General features: G+C 37.8%; 1 protein-coding gene across 8 annotated transcripts in view; it reads left to right on the plus strand.

Annotated features, from left to right (window-relative positions):
* Positions 1–936: 936 nt before the first annotated feature.
* ARNT (aryl hydrocarbon receptor nuclear translocator) overlaps positions 937–21,410 on the plus strand; it is a 65,858-nt gene continuing 45,384 nt past the window's right edge. For 3 of the 8 annotated variants that reach the window (XR_012376900.1, XM_073888447.1, XM_073888450.1), the window contains exons 1-3: positions 937–1,110; positions 6,142–6,222; positions 18,390–18,501. Coding sequence is in view for 7 of the 8 variants with exons in the window: in XM_073888447.1 (XP_073744548.1) it covers positions 1,086–1,110; positions 6,142–6,222; positions 18,390–18,501 (218 nt within the window). In the remaining variant the exon portion in view is untranslated. Of the gene's footprint in view, positions 1,111–3,059; positions 3,127–6,141; positions 6,223–7,488; positions 7,601–18,389; positions 18,502–21,410 lie in introns of those variants that run through there. The other 5 variants (XM_073888445.1, XM_073888446.1, XM_073888448.1 and 2 more) reach the window with 4 other exon arrangements.

Here is a 21,410-nt window from a genome sequence, read left to right on the forward strand (position 1 = left end):
GTGCAAAATGGAAATAGTAGAATCTACATTACAGTGTTGTGAGGATTAAATGAGTAAACGCACAAAGCAGTTTGGATAGCGTCCGGCCCGAATGCTCAGTGCTTCCTATTATTAAAAAATCTGTTCAGTCCTCATCTTATCACTTCCCTACTAAAAACCCATCATTGTGTCCCTATCATTGACCAAAGGAAGTCATCCCGCTCTTGATCAAAATACCTTCTTCAGGGCGCCTGGGTGGCTCAGTTGGTTAAGCGACTGCCTTTGGCTCAAGTCATGATCCTGGAGTCCCTGGATCGAGTCCCGCATGGGGCTCCCCGCTCAGCGGGGAGTCTGCGTCTCCCTCTGACCCAACCCCCTCTCGTGCTCTCTCTCTCATTCTCTCAAATAAACAAATAAAATCTAAAAAAAAAAAAACCTTCTTCATACATTGCCTTCTGTTTGGGCTGTGTGCATCTCCCTCACTAGACCTTAAGCGCCCAGATGGTTTTACACGACCAGTTCCATACCAGGCACTCAAAAATTGAGTTTTTTCCACCACGGACAAACGTCCTGAAAGGAGGAACAAATTCTAAAAAGTGATTTACAAATCACTGTGTAAAGTTGAAGCATTAGAGCACCTAAAGAGGATTTACTAAACAACTCGTCTGCACAGTTGTCAGCCGGGCGAATCCACCACCTAGCCAAGCTTTTCAATAAAATTTTTTTCACTTACGTCACTCGATCACTGACCTCTGACGCACAGGAGGCGGGATCAGAGAGACAGCTGGACTTCTTTTTTGCCCTCCCTCCTCCAATGGACCGGCGGGCACAGTGGCCAGCCCTACCTCTTGGTGTTTTCATTGGTCAGTTTCCCAGAGCGGGCGGGCCGTGGGGGATGACTCCACCCACTCTATGGGCGGGGTCTGTTCTCCGTAGGGGCTGGGGCCGGTGGGGGGTTGCCGCAGCGGCCATCTTTGATTCCGCCGTAGCGGTGGCGGCTGTAGGGTGCAGCGTCTGGGGAGTGGCTCTCCCCTCCCCCTCCCTCGGTTCGGTGGCGGCGGCTCCTCCCACCGGGGGGTGGCGCGACAGCAGTGGCATCTACGGCCATGGCGGCGACTGCTGCTAACCCCGGTGAGTAGACGGAGGACTGGGGCTCCTCTAACGGAGGAGGGGCTGAGGGGTTGGCAGCTGAGGAGACCCAGGCTCAGGGGCAGTAGTTGGGGCTGAGGGCGCTAGGACGAGCGGCGGTGGCCAGAGGTTTGTGGGGGAAGGTAGTGGGGGGGAGGGGCCGACCCTAGGGAACTGGGGAGACCCGAGGTGGAGGGAGGGAGCAGACGGGTGGGAGTTCTTGGGGCGAGTTCTGTTGGAGCGGCTCCCCGCTCTGGGCTTGGCCTGCCTCCACTCTCCTGGCGGCTTTCTGGTGTGTGATGTGGTCCTCTTTCAACTCTGCCCACTGGAGCTGCTTGATGCAGAATAACTGGGCAGAATGGCTTGTTTTACTTTAAATTGGATTTATAAAGACTGGACCACGTTGCTGTTTAGCTGAAGTGTTGAACTTCCAAACGTTTAAACAATTAAATTTTAAAAATCTTTGAATATATACTCAGTTTCTCTAGACTGTTCTACCCCACCGCCCCCCCCCCACTATCCTTTGAAACGCGTTTATATATTAAGTGCCTCTAGTGTCTTCAGCTGCTGAGGACAGAAGTTTGTGTAATGGTTGGTGTTCAGGGCAGATCTTGCCAACAGCTAAGCATCCAGAAACCGAGGTTTAAATCTTGTTGGGTGTAGATCGAGGCAGTTCCCATTCTTTAAGAAAAGTTCAGGGGGCGCCTGGGTGACTCAGTCGGTTAAGCGGTTAAGCGTCTGTCTTCGGGTCAGGTCATGATCCCAGGGTCCTGGGATCCAGCCCTGGTCGGGCTCCAGCCCTGGTCGGGCTCCCTGCTCAGCGGGGAGCCTGCTTCTCCCTCTCCCTCTGCCTGCCACTCTCCCTGCTTGTGCTCTCTGTCAAATAAATAAAATCTTTAAAAAATTAAAAAAAAAGGTTTGAGGGTTCTTTTGAAAGAAAAATTCAGTTTCATGTCATTTTTAAGTGAACATCTCTTCAAAAGGGGGAGCTTGAATATTAAAAAATCTAGCCAGTCATGTCTAAGCAATGGAGTGGGGTGTATTGAGTCAGGTCTAGACAGATCAGGTCTCCAAACTCCTAGTCCCAGCCCTCTTTCCACTATATTAGTTTTTTCTCCCTGGGAAGTATTTCATTTTAGGGATCCTAGATTACCTTGCAGACCTTGGCCATTCTCTTGTGAAATAAAATCCTTTTCCAGAAATCCCTGTCTTTGATAGTCTTTTAAAAAAGAAGCCAGAAGTTGGGGCTCAATTACTTGAAAATACAGCAGTGAAAGGGATTCACTGGGGTTCCCATGTTGAAACTGAAATTGGATTTTTTCCATGTCTCTGAAATGAGTATTATTTTGTGGTACCCAAGTTTTGCTGTAACAGTTGAATCACTGTGAAATTTACTGTCTTTACTACCCTGTTTCTGGGAACAGAGCTATTTAAAGAAGTTAATTTGTCACATGCCAATATATTGTAAAATCTTTTAAAATTTTTTAGAGGAAAAGTAGATAAAATTAATGGCTTAAGTTCTATTTCAGGAAGTGCTGATGATGGAATAAAATTGGAAAGATGCTATTATTATGGCAAACCTGACCGTGTAATAAAATAACCTATGTGTTAAAACTAGGGAGTAAATAAACAGGATTTTAAACTGATAACACATTGCAAAATAGTTACATAACCCTAGTCAAGTTGCAAAGCATTTCTCTTATTAAGAGGTGGCCAGGGTAAACAAGTTTAGTGCATATGTCGGGACCTTTTTTCCAGCAGTGTGGGTGGGGCTGCTTTATTTTGTTTTTTCAACAACAATGACCAGAATGACAGTTTCTTGATCACATTTCATTAGCTGATTCATATCAGCTGAAATCTGAAGCAGAAAATGGTATTTATTTGCGTAGAATCCTTGCTTATGAAACATTTGATTTTATTATCCTTTGACAGCCTGCTTCTGCAATTTTTAGATTTCCTTTTTGATGTTGAAAAATTCTCACATCTCTTCCACATTATTGGTACAACATTCAACACCTGGTAATTAAAATAAATTTATTTTTTTCCTTCATTTCTTCTTTTGCTCCTTTGAGCAAAAGGAAGCGATTATAGACACATTGTAGACTTTTATAGCTTGTTGCGTTTTGGGAAATGTGGACTATGAATGGAGGGTCACAGGGTGGAAATGTACTGTGCCGAGTGAAAAGAAAGTAAATGTTTTTGGTGCTCCTGGGTGGTGCAGTTGGTTGAGCCTTGGACTCTTGCTGAGGTCATGATCTCAGGGTCCTGGGATCAAGCCTCCAGCAGGCTCTGCCCTCAGTGGGGAGTCTGCTTGAGATTCTCGCTTCTCCCTTTGCCCCCCCCCCCCACTTGCTAGCTGCACGCTTGCAAGCTCTGAAATAAATAAGTCTTTTTTTTTTTAAAGATTTTATTTATTTATTTGAGAGAATGAGAGCACGAGAGGGAAGAGGGTCAGAGGGAGAAGCAGACCCCCCCGCTGAGCAGGGAGCCCAATGTGGGACTCCCGGGACTCCAGGATCATGACCTGAGCCGAAGGCAGTCGCTTAACCAACTGAGCCACCCAGGCGCCCATAAATAAATAAATCTTTAAAAAAAAAAAAAAAGTAAATGGTTTTCAGGTCAGAATTCTTTGTTGCATGGTCATACATTTCCTTAGAGCCATTTTAGGCACTAGATACATACCTATTTCTTTGAGTTTTTTTCTACTTTATCTTTTTGCTGGTTAAGATTCCCTATAGTTCTTGTTAATTCTGTCTTCACAACTGTCTGCAAAGATTTGTGTAATCATTATTTAACTTTTCTCTCTAAGCTCCATTTAACTTAATCTTCATCGTTAATAAGAATGCTTGGTGATCATGTTAATTTTACTTAGAGTGTGATTTAGAGACTTTTGGTGGCCCTTCAGTATCTTGTAGGGGACCTGGTTCCTTTGAATTTTCACTATGTCTTAACATGGTGCTGGATCAAAAGTAGAGTAAGATACGGCTTATTCTCTACTCTAAGAGTTATGTTAAAGTAATAGGTCTAATGCAATAATGGCCTTTTCTCTGCATGAATTGATAATTCCCCGTATTCTATTATTTTTGATTACTTTTACTTGTAGAAGTGGGTGGTAGGTGGTCCGTGAATTGTTAGGAGGCTGCCTTTTTTGTCTATGAAATACTAACAGTTTTGATGAACACTTTTTAAATTGCATGCATGATTCATAATGCATTGGCTAAGGCACTGGATGGGAAGAGATTAGGTATTTGACTTCCAGTTCAGTATTCAAACCAGAGATTTGAATGAATTTGTAGGCATGTAGGTATTTCTTTTCTTGATTCTGGTAGTCTCATCTCACCTCTTTTTGTGCTAGTAGGTACCACTTATTGTGGATGGAGAATGTGGCAGAAGGTAAAGGAATGAACATTGTTTGGGTTTGTGAAGCTGGTATTTAGGAAAGATTTTTCTTTTTCCATAATTTTCACCTATGTAAATTGCAGTTTTGAAAGCATTAATTTCAATATTCATACCCATTACCTTTACTTTTTTCAGATATGGGAAAGATAGGAATTTATGTGGTATAAAATTAAGATGTCAAGATATTTTATTGCAAAAACCTTTTTGAAAGTATATTAAATATAATTTACTAATTCAACAATTGAAATACAATTAACATTTTGAAAAAGAACCTTGATCTGCCTATTAGATCTGTGTAGCTCATGCATTAGATTTGTGGTGTCAACCTGAATCTTTATTTTCTTAAACATTAAGAAGTAGATACTTCTGCATTTTTGGAACTCTAGTTTTCTTATTTTTGTGAAGTAGTGGTCTCTAATTTTAGTTTTTTGCACTATAGCCCTACCCCTCTGCTCAAACAGTCCACTAACATGAGAATACTGTTTCCTGGATGTTTAATGAAAGTCTTTTGTGGTTCTCTGTGATAGAGGATGGCTTCTAAGGAAATAACAGTAGGTTATTGGTAGCAACACAGTGCCAAACGGTGGTTCATCTTCAAAAACTAGGGATGCCTGGGTGGCTCAGTTGGTTAAGCGACTGCCTTCGGCTCAGGTCATGATCCTGGAGTCCCGGGTTTGAGTCCCGCATCAGGCTCCCTGCTCAACAGGGAGTCTGCTTCTCCCTCTGACCCTCCCTCCTCTCATGTGCGCGCTCTCTCTCTCTCTCTCTCTCTCTCTCTCTCTCTCATTCTCTGTCTCTCAAATAAATAAATAAAATCTTAAAAAAAAAACAACAACTAAGTTGTAAGAGTCAAGGGAACAAACCCTTTTTTCCTGGATTTTACTTAGGCCATGACACATTGTGGGTATTTCATTCCAAAACTAGTAAAATTTGAATCCCTGACTGTGGAAACTTTTTGGAACCATTTTTTTTCCTTCAAACTATTCACTCAAATATTTATGTATGTATTTATTTATTTAAGTAGGCTCCATGCCCAGCATGGAGCCCAATGTGGGGCTTGAACCCACAACCCCAAGATCAAGACCTGAGTTGAAATCAAAAGTCGGACACTTAACTGACTAAACCACCCAGGCGCCCCCACAATATTTATTTTAAAGGTTAATTCCCTGGTGGTACTGTCCTATGTGGGGGGTATAGAGCTGATTTTATGTATGTATGTATTTAATAACCTTTTTTTTAAGATTTTATTTTTAAGTAATCTCTACACCCAGTGTGGGGCTCAGACTTACAGCCCCCAAATCAAGAGTCACATACTCTACCAACTGAGCCAGGCAGGCGCCCCTAGCGGATTTCATTTAGATGTAACAGTAAAAGAATAAAGAATACATTTAAAGCCTTTCTGAAATGCAAGGCTTGAGCTCACTGGAGTGTATCTGGGCCCATCATCCACACCCAGTGATAGGCCCTGCTTCTAGAGCCATCTGTTTTCAAGAATGATTAAACATTTATTAAGTTCCTACTTATGCCAGGTTGCACTTTCCTGTTTGTATGTTAGAAACCATATCTGATTTTTCGAATTAATTCTCTATAAACTTTTACATCTCTTCATCATTTTTTAAAATATTTTATTTTTAGGTAATCTCTGTACCCAACATCAGCCTCAGACTTATAACCCCAAGATCAAGAGTTGCATGCTCTACCAGCTGAGCCAGCCAGGTGCCCCTCTTCATCATTTCTTCATTTTGTATTTTCTCCTCTACATTTTCACTGTAGTTGAATGGACAAAGTTTATGATTTTAACAATGTAATTAGAATTTAAGTTTCATGAGAGCAGGACCTTTACCTTCCTTTTTCACCACAGCGCCGCACCACTCACAGTGGTGCCAAGGATGTAGGACTAGAGTTAAATAAGTATTGGTTGAGTGAGTGAATGTTGGGGGTTCATATCTTTATGCACTGTCAACATGAAAATACCTTGGGGCACCTGGGTGGCTCAGTCATTAAGCATTTGCCTTTGGCTCAGGTCATGATCCCAGGGTCCTGGGATTGAGCCCGCATTGGGCTTCCTGCTCAGCGTGAAAGCCTGCTTCTCCCTCTCCCACTCCCCCTGCTTGTGTTCCCTCTCTTGCTGTGTCTCTCTCTGTCACATAAATAAATAAATAAATAAAATCTTTAAAAAAAAAAAAAACATGAAAATACCTCTGCAAGGGTAATACTAATTAAGCTATTAACATGAATTAATTTATAATAAGTAGCATTTATTAGTAATTGTTCTATTCTAAATACATTATTTCGTTTAATCCTCATATGTAATATCTTTTTTAATTTTTACAACAGTCCTATGAAGTATGTACTAATGTTACTGTTTTATAAATGAGGAAACTAAGGCAGAGAGTGAATAGTTTGTCTGAAATCTCATAGCTAGTAGGGGGTAGAGACAATTTGATTGTTGGCAATCTGTCTACACGGTCAACAAACATTCTTTTATTTTAAATTTTTTATTTTATTTTTATTTTTCAGAGAGTGTGGGGGAGGGGCAAAGGGAGAAGGGGAGAGAAACTGTCAAGCAGGCTCCATGCCCAGTGCAGAGCTTGACTCAGGGCTCCATCTCAGGATCCTGAGATCATGACCTGAGCTGAAATCAAGAGTTGAATGCTTAACCACCTGAGCCACTGAGGCACCACTTTTCTTTCTTTATTTTAGAGAGCAAGTGCACATGCATGCATTCATGTGTCGGGGGAGGGGCAGAGAGAGGGAGGGAGAATCTCAAGCAGAATCTGTACTGAACCCATCCTGAGGCTGGACTCACAACCCTGAGATCATAACCTGAGCTGAAATGAAGAGTCTGACGCTCAGCTGACTGAGCCATCCAGGCGCCCCCGTAGTCAATATTATTATTTTTTTTTTTAGGAGATAAGTGTTTTTTTTTTTTAAAGATTTTATTTATTTATTTATTTGGGAGTGAGCGCGAGCAGAGGGAAAGGGAGAAGCAGACACCCCACTGAGCAGGGAGCCCGATGCGGGATTTGGATCCCAGGACCCTGGCATCATGACCTGAACTGAAGGCAGACGCTTAACCGACTGAGCTATCCAGGTGCCCGCCCCTGTTTCTCAGCTCTTTGAATAACTTTTAGGCTTCTTACTGGAATTCGTCTCCTAGTTCTTCATACCCTATAATTGTGCCTTTTTGATGAGTCTCTTGGATATGCTGCTCTGCTTTTTTTTTTTTCCACTGACTCTTTTTCTCTTTTGCCTGCTCATTTTCTTTTTCTTGTTCATTATACTTCTTTTCTAGTCTCATTGCTGGGGCTAGAACTTATAATTAATAAGTTTCCTTCATTTCTATTTGCCCACCTACTTGCTTTCCTACCTTAAATATTTGTTTGCTAACTACTATATCCCATTCCCTTCATTTATCTTCCGTGTATTAAAGATTCTCAAAAAAAAAAAGATTCTCTAAAATTGTCATTCCTGTCTTCTCAGATAGCTTGTTTACTATATTTTCATCTATTTAAAATGCATCTCTATTTGAATAATCTTTAACATACAATTTACATAATATGCTCACCAGTATTTCCTTCAGATCTTCTACCCTTCCTAACTTTTCTGTATCTTCCATGACTATCACAGTTTTTCCAGTTCCCCAGGCTAAGCAGCTGGAAATGTTTGGATTCTTTCATGTATTTATCAGATAAATAACCAGTATATGTGTTTCCCCCTAAAACATATATATATTTAAACATATAAAATGTTTTGATTATGTAAAAGTATATATTTAAAAGATGTTTAAATATATATATGTATAAAGTAATTTTAATCAAAATTATACACGCGTATATTTATTTAAAGACTTAGTTTTACATGATTTCTTAGAAAAACAACAGTCCTCCACTCCGTTCTGTTTCTTCTCCCCAGTAACAACCATTTTTACCTCTTTTAATTTTTTTGTTTTTGTTTGAATAAAATGTTCGGGAAGTAGAAGACATGAGTTTTCAAATTGAAGGGACAGACCAGTGAATGAAAACACACCCACATCTCGGCACAGTATCATGAGATTTCAGCATCAAATAAAAAGAGTATCCTGTGAGCTGCAAAGAAAAAAAGTTGATCACTTCAGAAGAATCTGGAATCAGATTGATTTTGCTTCTCACTAGTCACACTGGAAAGTAGAAGGCAATGGAGCAATACCTTCAGAATTCATAGGGAAAATAATTTCCAACTTAGAGTTGCAGACGTAGGCAAACTATCAGTTAGTGAAATATAAGAAAGATATTTGCATATATCCAAGGTCTCACTTACACTCTTTCTTAAGAGCTTCGTAGAGGATGTGTTTCACCAGTAATCCAAGAAAGAGAAAACATGGAATATAAGCGAGGCAGTGCAACAAGGGAAGAGTGAAGCGTCCATTTTGCATACATTGCTGTTAGTTTCCCTGTTTTCAGTATGGTAGCCTCACTTTCAACTTTGCCTGGTGTTCCTTGGGCCAGGGCAAATAGATAGAAATGAAGATTTATATTCTCCAGAGAATAAAGTAGTCTTTTATTGGGGAATAAGGCAGTTTCCTTGCTAAAAGGAACAAGGAGAGGATCTGGAAACCCACCTGCTGCTTAAACATTGTTGAGCCAATTCTTTTTATTTTAGCTTTCATTCACACACACCCTCTCCCCCGTACCTAGAATCACCAATTCCTGAGACTTTGGGGGATTCTGACATATAAATTGGGGTGGTTTTTTGCTTTTCCCCTTGCTGGCTTAGGATTCAGTTCTTGTGGATCTATCAAGGCAGTGGTCCATTTCCAAAAATTTGTTGCTCCTTTCTTCCATTTTTTTGTCCATGGATTTTATGTCTTGTATAAAATTGTTTTTCTCCTTATGTAATTTTTTTTGGGGGGGAAGAGTAAAAGTAGATGTATGCATTTACTCCATTATTTTTATTCAGAAGTTGCATAGCTTAAAATTTTAGAAGTTCTTTTAACCTTTTTATCCTTATTTTTTATAACACTATGCCTTTATCACCTCATCTATGGTTAGTATAATTCATCTTCCTTCTTCTGTTACTTCAAACTTTAAATCTGTCAGATTAATCTTTTAATTTATGTTTTCTTCTTGTCACTCTGATTTAAAGGTGTATTTTATCTTTTGGTTGCTTGTTGAATCAAATCTAAGATTTCATCTTGTCATTCAAGGTCTTTTCACAACTGGGTAACACTTGACATCTTATTTTTTTCTCCCAAATACAGACTCTGTGCTCTATTTATGCCTGACAGCTCTTTACACCTATTTTCATACCTCCCTTTAGGATTTGCTTATGTCCTTTGTGTGGAATGCCTTTTTCCACTCCTTAAACTTTTTTTGAGGCCCAGCTTCATTTACCTTTTTGAAACTTGCTGGCTGGCTGCCTGCCTGCCTGCCTGCCTTGTTTCCTTTACTTTTTCCTTCTTATTGAGTACCTTTTCTGTGCTACAAACTATGCCACTTCTTAATTTAAACCATCTCAGAATCATCTTTTCTTTCTCTAAATTCCTCTAACTCAGATTCTATATAAACCTATTACTAAAAGTGTGAACTTTATTTTTAATTGGAGATTTTGTTTTTTCTTAGGGAAGTTACATGTAATCACTATTTAAATTTTATAGGACAGAATAGAAAAAGTATGAGCAATAACAAAAATATATTCAATCTTACTAATGACAGATAAATGAACATTAAACTAACAATAATCATTTTATACCTAGAAAATTAGCAAAAATTTGAAGGATTGCTAGGACTCAGTGCAGGTGGACATATGAATAATTTGATATGGTTGGTGAGGCTCTTTAATTGGTATAGCCTTCTTAGAGTGTAATGGGCAAAGTTTTAAATATGTTCCCTTATATCCAGGGGGTCATTTTCAGAAATTTATTAGTGTAGAAACACTGGCACCATGCATAAAAATACACAGTGGTGTTCATTGAAACATTATTTATGATACTGATTGTTTGAATGTCATAAATATATACATTTGTACTAAGAAGTACTATATAACTATTAAAAAGGGTGAGCTAACTATTGACATGATACACATTCCAAATTTATTGTTATATGGAAAAAAAAGATTCAGAATAAATATAATATGATCGCTCCCTTTCTTATGTAAAAATTACCAAAAAACCTTTGATATATGGTATATAGAAAAAGATCTGGAAAGATTCATATCAAAATGTTAATAGCAGTTACCCACAGGGGGAAAATGGGATTGGAGTATGTGTGTAGAGGATTTTACTTTTGATTGTTCACTTCTGTATTGTTTTTTTTAAGATTTTTTAAAAATTTATTTATTTGAGAGAGAGAATGAGAGACAGCATGAGAGGGAGGAGGGTCAGAGGGAGAAGCAGACTCCCTGCTGAGCAGGGAGCCCAACGCGGGACTCAGTCCCAGGACTCCAGGATCATGACCTGAGCTGAAGGCAGTTGCTTAACCAACTGAGCCATCCAGGTGCCCCTGTTCACTTTTGTATTGTTGAATATTTTTAGAGACTTTTACATTTGGTTTTCTGTGTATCCATATTTTAAGATATTGCTTTTGTAATGAAAAAATTAATAGCAAAATCAATTAACATTTTGGTGTTGGATATATATATTTAAAGATTTTATTTATTTGAGAGAGAGAGAATGAGAGATAGAGAGCACGAGAGGGAAGAGGGTCAGAGGGAGAAGCAGACTCCCCGCCAAGCAGGGAGCCTGATGTGGGACTCGATCCCGGGACTCCAGGATCATGACCTGAGCCGAAGGCAGTCGCTTAACCAACTGAGCCACCCAGGCGCCCTGGTGTTGGATATATTTTTATAAAGCTACTATTTAAGGAGTACTTACAGTGTTTCAGGTGCTATGCTAAGTTATTTTCACATGCAGTATCTAAAATCTTCTGAAAAAGTCGGTATTGTTACCTACTTTTTACAGATAAACTCAGAGAGATTAGGTCATATAGGTGGTTAAGTGGCAACCCTAGGATTGGAATCCAGATTTACCTAATTTTAAAGCTTAAGCTTTGTTCGCTTAGATTTTCAGTGTATGCCACCCCCCCACATTTTCTTTTAAAAAATTGGGATCATGCATTTTCCAGTTATAAAAGTAATATATGCTTAATGTAAAAGACAAAATAATGATATACAGAAAATCAAATGTAGAAGTCTCTAAATGCCATCCCAGAGATAACCAGTGTTAGTTTATTCTGTAACATTTTGCTCACTCCATTCTAGCCATGATGTCATCCATACTGTTTCTAGAACTTAACAGGCATGTTCTCACCTCTGGATCTTTGCACTCTGCCTACAATGCATTTCCCCCAGATACCTGCATGGTTTATTCCCTTATCTCCTTTTCTTATCTCTTGTCTCCTATTCCTTTCTCCTTTTACCTTTTCAATGATGTCTTTCCTCACTATCTAAAATTGCTGTCCTCCTATCCTTCAACTTTTATATACTTTTTTTTTCCCCTAAGGAGTGGGAGAGAGAATCTCAAGCAGACTCAGTGTTGAGCATGGACCCTGATGCGGGGCTCGATCTCAGAACTCTGAGATCATGATCTGAGCCGAAAACAAGAGTTGGACATTTAACTGACTGAGCCACCCATGCGCCCCTAACCATTACATACTTGTGATTTGACTTCCCCTGGTTTATTTTTCTCCACATCTATCACTATATAATGTATTATTAGGTTGAATCATATGAAATTTGATTTTGAAATTTGGTTATTTATCCATTTTTTACCTATAAAATGTTACTTTCATATTGTCATCCCAATTTACATTTTATTTATTTTTCTTGTTGATCTCTCTCTCCCACTAGCATGTAAAGTTTGTAAGGGTTAGGACTCTGGGATCATGACCTGAGCCGAAGGCAGACGCTCAGCCAACTGAACCACCCAGGCGTCCTGCATATAAACTTTAAAAAGGAATATATTATATGTATTTTTTTCTGTAGCTTATTTTTCCATAGTCATATATGGTGGATAACTTTCCATTTCAGTGGTATAGATCCACCTTAAAATTTTTCTGATATATTACATTTTTTTTTATTGTGGCAAAATGCAAATAACATAGATTTGCCATTTTAACATTAAGTGTACAGTTCAGTGGCCTTAGTATATTCATATTGTGCAGCCATCATCACCATACACCTCCAAAACTTTTTTCATCTTGCAAAGCTGAAACTCTGTACCCAATAAATAATAACTCCCCATTTTCCAAATCCCTCCAGCCCCTGGAAACGACCATTCTATGCTCTTTCTCAGTGACTCTACTTAAATGAGGTAGAGTCATACAGTATTTCCCCTTTTGTGACTAGCTTATTTCACTTAGTTAATATCTTCAAGGTTCATCTGTATTGCGTGTTTTGCAGGATTCATTTTTTTAAAAGGCGATGTATATGACCCAATTGTTTATCCATTCATCTGTCAGTGGACACTTGGCTTACTTCCACCTCTTGGCTATTATGAATATTGCTGCTATGAACGTGGATGTTGTCTAAGTATCTCTTTGAGATTCTGCTTTCAATTCTTTTGAGCATATATCCAGAAGTAGAATTCCTGGATCATAAAGTAGTTTTGTTTCTAATTTTTTTAGGACTCTCCATACTGTTTTCCATAGTGACTGCACCATTTTATATTCCCACCAACAGAGTATAAGAGTTCCAGTTTCCCCACATCCTCACCAATACTTTTTTTTTTTAAAGATTGTTTATTTGAGAGAGAGAGATAGCAAGAAAAAGCATGAGTGGGGGGTGGGGGGAAGATGGAGAAGCTGGCTTCCTGCTGAGGAGGATCATGACCTGAGCCGAAGGCAAATGCTTAACTGACTGAGCCATCCAGGTGCCCCAATACTTGTTATTTTTTAATTTAAAAAAGTTTTAAGTATGCCCAGTGCCCAACATGGGGCCAGAACTCACGACCCCAAGATCAAGAGTCATATGCTCTACCAACTGAGCCAGCCAGGCACCCATTTATTTTTTATTATTTGAAAAATGTTTAAAATAATTTTTAAAATTTTTTGGTGGTGGCCATCATAATGGGTGTGAGGTGATAACTGTCTCATTGTAGTTTTGATTTGCATTTCTTTAATGATTAGTAATGGTCGAGCATCTTTTCATATGCTTATTAGCTATTTGTGTATCTTCTTTGAGGAAATGTTTATTCAAGTCTTTTGGACATTTTAAAATCAGGTTATGTTTTTTATTGTTGAGTTGTAGGAGTTATTTACATAGTCTCAATATTCATTCCATATCAGATACATGATTTGCATATTTTTTCTCCTATTCCGTGTGTTGCCTTTTTACTCTCTTGATAGTTTTTTTTTTTTTAAGATTTTATTTTTAAGTAATCTCTATACCCAACGTGGGGCTTGAACCCACAATCCTGAGATTAAGAGTCACATGTTGTACTAACTGAGCAGCTAGGCGCCCTGATAGTGTTCTTTGATGCATAAAAGTTTCTAGTGATAAAGTCTAATTTATCTATTTTTTTTTTACTTTTGTTGCTTGTGCTTTTGATATATTCAAGAAATTGCCAAATTCATTCTCATGAAGTTTTCCTCCTATGCTTTCTTCTAGAGTTAACTAGTTTTAGTTCTTACATTTAGGAGTTTGATCTATATGAGTTAATTTTTATGTATGTCATAAAGTAAGGGTACAACTTCATTCTTTTGCTTGTGAATATACAGTTTTCGCTGTACCACTTGTTGGAAAAAACTGTCCTTTCCCCACTGAATTGTCTTGAAACCCTTGTTAAATCATTTAACTATACATGTGAGGGTTTATTTCTAGGCTCTGTCTTTTTCTTTCAGCCTGTATGTCTGTATTTGTGCCAGTACCATACTATTTTGGTTACTAGTTTGTGATAATGCATCATCATTTTAATGATGAGTACTTAAGTACATTCTTTATCCAGTATTAAAGGCAGTTATGAATGCTTGGGCTTGTAATAAAAGACATGCATAAAAGAGGTTTTGTGTTTTTAGGTTGGGTGCAATTTATTTTTTTATTCTTTATATATATTTTTAAGATTTTATTTATTTATTTGACAGCGAGAGAGACAGCGAGAGAGGGAACACAAGCAGGGGGAGTGGGAGAGGGAGAAGCAGGCTTCCCGCTGAGCAGGGAGTCTGATGCGGGGCTTGATCCCATGAACCTGGGATCATGACCTAAGCTGAAGGCAGATGCTTAACGACTGAGCCACCCCGGCGCCCTGAGAGCTTTTAAATTATGGATTCAATTTCCTAATATTTATGGGGCCATTCAAGTCATCTGTTTTGTATTGGGTCTATATTTTTTCAAGGAATTGGTCCATTTTGTCTAAGTTGTCAAATTTATGTTTGTTAGTTATTCCTAGTATTACCACTTCTGTCTCATTTCTTTGAGGTCTGTGGTGATAGTGTCTTTTCGGGTTTTTTTTTTTCCTCTCTTTTCATTTCTGATATTGGTAGTTTTTTGTTTGCTAGGCCTTGTCCATTTTTGGGATCTATTTAAAGAACCAGCTTTTGATTTTTTTTTAAACGATTTTTCTGTTTTCAAGTTCATTGGTTTACGTTGTCTATTCCTTCCTTTTGCTTGCTTTGGGTTTATTTTGAAGTGGAAGCTTTTGATGATTGACTTGACTTTTCCTCTTTTCCAGTGTAAGCATTTTAGTGCTATAAAATTTTCTGAGTACAGCTTTTGCTGTGTTCCACAAATTTTACTGTCTTGTATTTTAATTTGCATTTTAGTTCTGTGTATTTTTAATTTCATTTGAGACTTCTTTTTTGACTCATTGATTATTTAGAAATGTGTCATTTAGTGTCCAACTGTATGGTGATTTTCCTGTTATCTTACTGAGTTCTAGATTAATTCCACTGTAGTTGGAGAATGTAATCTATGATTTCATTCTTAAATTTGTTGAGGCTTAACGGCCCAGGATATATCCTATCTTGGTTTATATTCTGGGACACTTGGAAAGAATGTGTACCTGCTATTGTGGGTAGAGTGTTTGAGTAAATGTTAATTAGATCCTGTTGGTTGAGGGTGTCATTGAGATCTCTTATATCTTTGCTGATTTTCTAATTGTTCTGTCAGTTGAATGAGGGGTGTTGAAGTCTCCAGCTATAATTATTTTCTCCTTTCTGTTTTATCAGTTTTTGTTTAACAGATTTTGCAGCGCTCTTGTTTGGTGCATAGCTGCCAAATGTCTTCTTGGTGGCTTGAATATTATATAATGTGCTTTGTCTTTGGTCATTTTATTTGCTTTGGAGTTTACTTGATTATTATTAATACAGTTACTTTTGCTTGCCTTTGATCAGTGTATGATATATCTTTTTTCATCCTTTTACTTTCAACCTGTCTGTACTGTTACATTTGAAGCAACTTTTTTTTTTTTTGAAGCATTTCTTATAGACTGGGTCATGTTTTTTTGTTTGTTCTGCTAATCTCTTTTTACTAATTGGTATATTTAGACCATTTACATTTAATAAAATTGGTATGTTAGGGCTTAAGTCTGCTGTTTTCTTTTTCATTTGTTTGGGTTTCTGTTTCTCTATTTTTTTCTCTGCCTTCCTGTAGGTTATTTGAACATTTTTGAGAATTCCATTTTGAGGAGTGCCTGGCTGGCTCAGTTGGAAGAGTATGTGACTCTTGATCTTGGGGTTGTGGGTTTGAGCCCCAAATTGGGTGTAGGGATTACCAAAAAATATATATAAACTTAAAAAAAATAAATAAAAGTAAAATCTTAAAAAGAATTGCATTTTGATTTATATGCAATGTTTGCTGGTGTATCTCCTTGTATAGCTTTTCTGGTAATTGCTGGAGTGGGCATTGCATTATATATTATAACATCACAGTCTATGGGTGGTGTCATTTTACCACTTTAAGTGTTAACATCCTACCTCCCTTTAGTATCCCCATTCATAATTTAATTATGATAAATATTTCCTCTATATACATTCAGAAACATATCAGACAGTGTTGTATTTTTTGCTTCAACCACCAAATGTAATTAAGAAAACTCAAAAGGAGAAGGAAAGCCTATGGATTTTACCCATATTTCTGCATACTGTGTTCTTTTTTATTTCTTGATATATTCCAAAATTCCTTGTTTTATAATTTCTTCCCTGTTTGGAGAATTTTGTTTAGTCATTTTTTAAGGATAGGTCTGTTGGTTGCAAGTTCTCCTTAGTTTTACATCATCAGAGAGTGTGTTGATTTCCCCTTCACTCCTGAATGATATTTTCACTGGTTGTAGGATTCTGGGTTGACAGTTCTTTTTTCCCTACAACTTAAAGGATATTGTGCCGTGGTCTTTTTGCCTCCATGGTTTCAGGTGAAAAATCTGCTGTTGTTTGAATTATTTTTCTTCTGTAGGTAAGGTGTAATTTTTCTCTAGCTACTTCCAAAACTTTATCTTTAGTTTTTAGAAGTTTAATTATGATGTGTGTTAGAATGCATTTCTTTAGGTTTATCCTTTTGGGGTTTACTCAACTTCTTGAATCTGTGGGTTACATCTCTTGTCAAATTTGGGAAATTTTTAGACATTATTTTTCAGCCTTGCCCTCTTTTCTCTTCTCTTTCCCAGTACTGTAATGGATAATTTCTCGTGTTCTGTCTTCCATTTCACTGATTCTTTTCTTTGTTCTCTCCATTCTGCTGTTGAATCAACCCTTTTAAGTTTTTATTTCAGTTATATTTCAGTTCTAAAATATCTATTTGATTCTTCGTTATATCCTATTTCTTTGTTGAGACGGTTTCTTTGCTGAGGTTTTCAGTTTATTTATTTCAACTGTGTTAATAATTGTTGTATTTTTATCATGACTGCCTTTAAAATCTTAGATAGTTCTAACATTTATGTCGTATCGTTGTTATTTTTCATTCAGTTTGAGATCTTCTTGGTTCTTGGTATGATGAGTGATTTTCTTTCTTAAAATTGAAGTTTGAATATTTTTGTATTATGTGATATTGGATTTTTTTTTTTTTAAGATTTTATTTATGAGAGATAGAGAGCGAGAGAAAGTGCTCACACAAGCAGGGGAAGCAGCAGGCAGAGGGAGAAGCAGATTCTCTGCTGAGCAAGGAGCCTGATGTGGGACTCGATCCCAGGACCCTAGGATTATGACCTGAGCTGAAGGCAGATGCTTAACCAGCTGAGCCACCCAGGCGTCCCAGATGTTGGATCTTATTTTATATCTGTTTTAACGGGGCACCTGGGTGGCTCAGTCGTTAAGTGTCTGCCTTCGGCTCAGGTCATGATCCCAGGGTCCTGGGATCAAGCCCTGCATCGGGCTCCCTGCTCAGCGGGAAGCCTGCTTCTCCCTCTCCCGCTCCCCCTGCTTGTGTTCCCTCTCTCACTGTGTCTCTCTCTGTCAAATAAATGAATAAAACTTAAAAAAAAAATCTGTTTTAGTTGGCTTTCACTGACACCACTTTGGGAGAGGAAAGGAGAGTGCTGCTTTGTTATTGTTAAGTGGGGTTAGAATTCCAGTTATTTTGGGTTCTTTTTTGTATTTTCTAAATAAAATAAAAAAAGGATCTAAGTTATGTATGTTTGTTGCATGAGTAAAATGTATTAACCGATTTTGTGAGTGTGTGTTTGTTTTAGATTAACATTCTGTCACTATCACAAGCTTTTAAAAGTGAAGGCTGCAGATAGGATATAGTACTCCCTCTTCCATACTCTGTGAAGGCGGGGGGGTACTGAAGTACAGGGAATGTATGTTTTCACCAGTGTAAGAATTCAAGAAGAGAAATCTGGATATGAGCATATGGGTTTTCTAGCAAACTACTGGGATTTCATCCCTACCTGAGCCTTTCTTCCAGCTAACTTGGTGATGATGTTGATGATAAGAAAGGACTATCTTTCTTAAATGTATATTTCCATTTTTCTCTGATAGAAATGACATCAGATGTACCATCACTGGGTCCAGCCATTGCCTCAGGAAACCCTGGGCCTGGGATTCAAGGTGGAGGAGCCATTGTCCACAGGGCTATTAAGCGGCGACCAGGGTGAGTTTGGGTATCGTGTCATGAATGGCTCTCCTATAAGCCAGCCTGATTTAGTTAGTGACTGAATCCTCTTTGCTATGTCCAGCCCTCTCATTTCAGCTGGTTACTAACTACACTGCAGTCAGATACCTCTCTTTAGTCCCTGGATTTTTTTCCTTATACAGAATTGTTGTTTTTATCTATATATATATTTTTATAATACATATATATATTTTTTATATGCAGGGTTTTTTTAAAAAATATTTTTAATTTTATTTTTTATTAAGATTTTTACTTTAATTACTATATAATTGACATACAGTGTTATATTAGTTTCAGGTGTACAATATAGTGACTCAGCAATTCTATACATCGTTACTCAGGTGCTCATCATGACAGGTGTACTCTTAATCACCTTCACCTATTTCACCCATCCCCCCCACCTTCTCTCTGTTATGCTTTATTTTAAATGAGTACCCTCAAAGTTATTTTTTTTTTCAACAAGAGCATTTCTTATTTGAAACATACTTCAGGATGCATGGTTTTAAAAGATATATGTAAAACATTCCATCCAAGAAAAATAGAATACACATTTTCTTCAAGTACACACAGAAGAATCCCCTGGTTAAATCACATAAAAAGAAGCATAACAAATATTACAAATTTAAGAAGACTGAAATCATACCAAGTGTATTTTCCAGCCACAATGATACAGAACTAAAGATCAACAATAAAGCTGGAAAACGTGCAATGTAAATATTAAATATTTAATATTTAAAAAACAACACATTACTGCACAAGCCATGGGCCAAATAAATCAAACAGCAAATCAAAATATGCCTCAAAACAAAAGAAAACAATATTCTAAAACCTATGGGAGGCAGTGAAAACAGATGTTAGAATGAAATTTATGCTATAAATGCCTGTATTAAAAAACTCAAGGTAACATTATAGCACAAGGAACTAGAAGATGAAGAAACAGCTGACATTTAGTAGAGGAGGGAAATAACAAAGAAAAATCAGAAATAAGAGACCATAATAAACAATAACATAACATTGAAAGTAATGACCAGTTTTTACAAAAAAAAAATAAACAAAATTGGCAATGCTTTAATTACATTAAGGAAAAAAAAGGAGACTCAGAAACCAAAATGAGAACCAAAATGGAAGGGAAACAATACAGTAGATAACCACAGAAATACATAGTGTGATAACAGATTATTATAAATAATTATGTTCTAACAAATCCGATAACTTAGGAAAAAAACATAATTTCTAAAAATGCACAAGTTACCAAGATTGAATCATGAATCTAAGAAGTAGAAAATCTTATTAAACCAGTAACATGAATGAAAGTTGAATTAGGAATCGAAAATTTCCCAGCACAAAGAAACCTAAGGCACATGGCTTCATTAGCGAACCCCACAAAAATTTAAAAAATAATAACAGTCTTTATCAAAATCTTACAAATAATGGAATAGAGGTATTACATTCAGTCATTCCATGGGGCTAATACTACCCTGATACCAAAGCAGGACTAAAACAATACAAGAATCTAGAAGTCTACTTTGTCTTTCTATTGCTACTCTGACTTTCTTTGACATCTATTTGTGTGATGTTTCTCCACCCCCTCACTTTCAATTAGCAGGTGTCTTTAGGTCTAAAATGAGTGTGTTATAGGTAGCATATAGTTGGGTCTTGTTTTTTTAATCCATTCTGACACCCTATATCTTTCGATTGGAGTGTTTAGTCCATTTTCATTCAAAGTAATCATTGATATGTATTTATAACTATTTTATTACTTGTTCTGTCGTTTCTGGAGATTTTCTCTGATCCTTTTTTTTTTTTTTTTAAAGATTTTATTTATTTATTTGAGAGAGAGAATGAGATAGAGCATGAGAGTGGGGAGGGTCAGAGGGAGAAGCAGACTCCCTGCCGAGCAGGGAGCCCGATGCAGGACTCGATCCCGGGACTCCAGGATCATGACCTGAGCCAAATGAAGGCAGTCGCCTAACCAACTGAGCCACCCAGGCGCCCTCTCTGATCCTTTCTTGTCTTTGTCACTTTCAGTCTCTCCTTTGCACTCAAAGAGTCCACTTTAATATTTCTTGCAGTCCTGGTTTAGTGGTCACGAACTCCTTTAGTTTTTGTTTGGGAAGTATTCTTGGCTGCAGATTTTTCCCATTCAGCACTTTGAATATATCATGCCACTCTCTTCTGGCTTGCCAAGTTTCTGTCGAGAAATCTCCTGTAGCCTTACAGGTTTTCACTTTTAAGTTAGGGACTTCTTTTGTCTTGCTGCTTTTACAATTTTTTTCTTTATCAGTATAGTTTGTGTATTACTCTCATAAGTAAATAAGTAAATCTTTTTTTTAAAGATTTATTTATTTGGGAGAGAGAGGGAGTGCATGCACGTGGGTGTGGGGCAGAGGGAGAAAATCTCCGATGAGCTCAGAGCCTGATTCAGGGGTCTGTCCCATGACCCATGGCCTGAACCGAAACCAAGAGTCGGACACCCAAGCAACTGAGCCACCCAGATGCCCCAAGTAAATAAATAAATCTTTAAAAAAAAAAAAAAAAGCCTGGGAGAATGGGTAGTATTTTGTCCCATTTTTTTGTTGATAAATTTCTCTTTTTGCTTTCTTTTTAAAAATTGTGTGGCTAAGGGGCACCTGGATTTCCAGTTTGATTTCATCTTGGGTCATGAGATGGAGCCCTGCCTTGGGGCTCTACACTGGGCCTGGAGCCTGCTTAAGATTCTCTGTTTCCCTCTTTCTCCTTCCCCTACTCACACATGCCCGCTAGCTTTCTCTCTCTCTCTCTCAGAAAGAAAAATTGTGTAGCTAATATAGCTAGTCTTTAAATTTCACCAGCTAATAATAATGCAAGAGTGATTCTTGAGTTTAGGTGGTAACATGAGTAACATATTA

Source organism: Callorhinus ursinus, unplaced genomic scaffold (genome assembly GCF_003265705.2).
Source record: "Callorhinus ursinus isolate GAN/ISIS: 27379988/994484 unplaced genomic scaffold, GSC_fseal_2.0 scaffold90, whole genome shotgun sequence".
In the NCBI taxonomy this organism is placed as follows: Eukaryota; Metazoa; Chordata; class Mammalia; order Carnivora; family Otariidae; genus Callorhinus; species Callorhinus ursinus.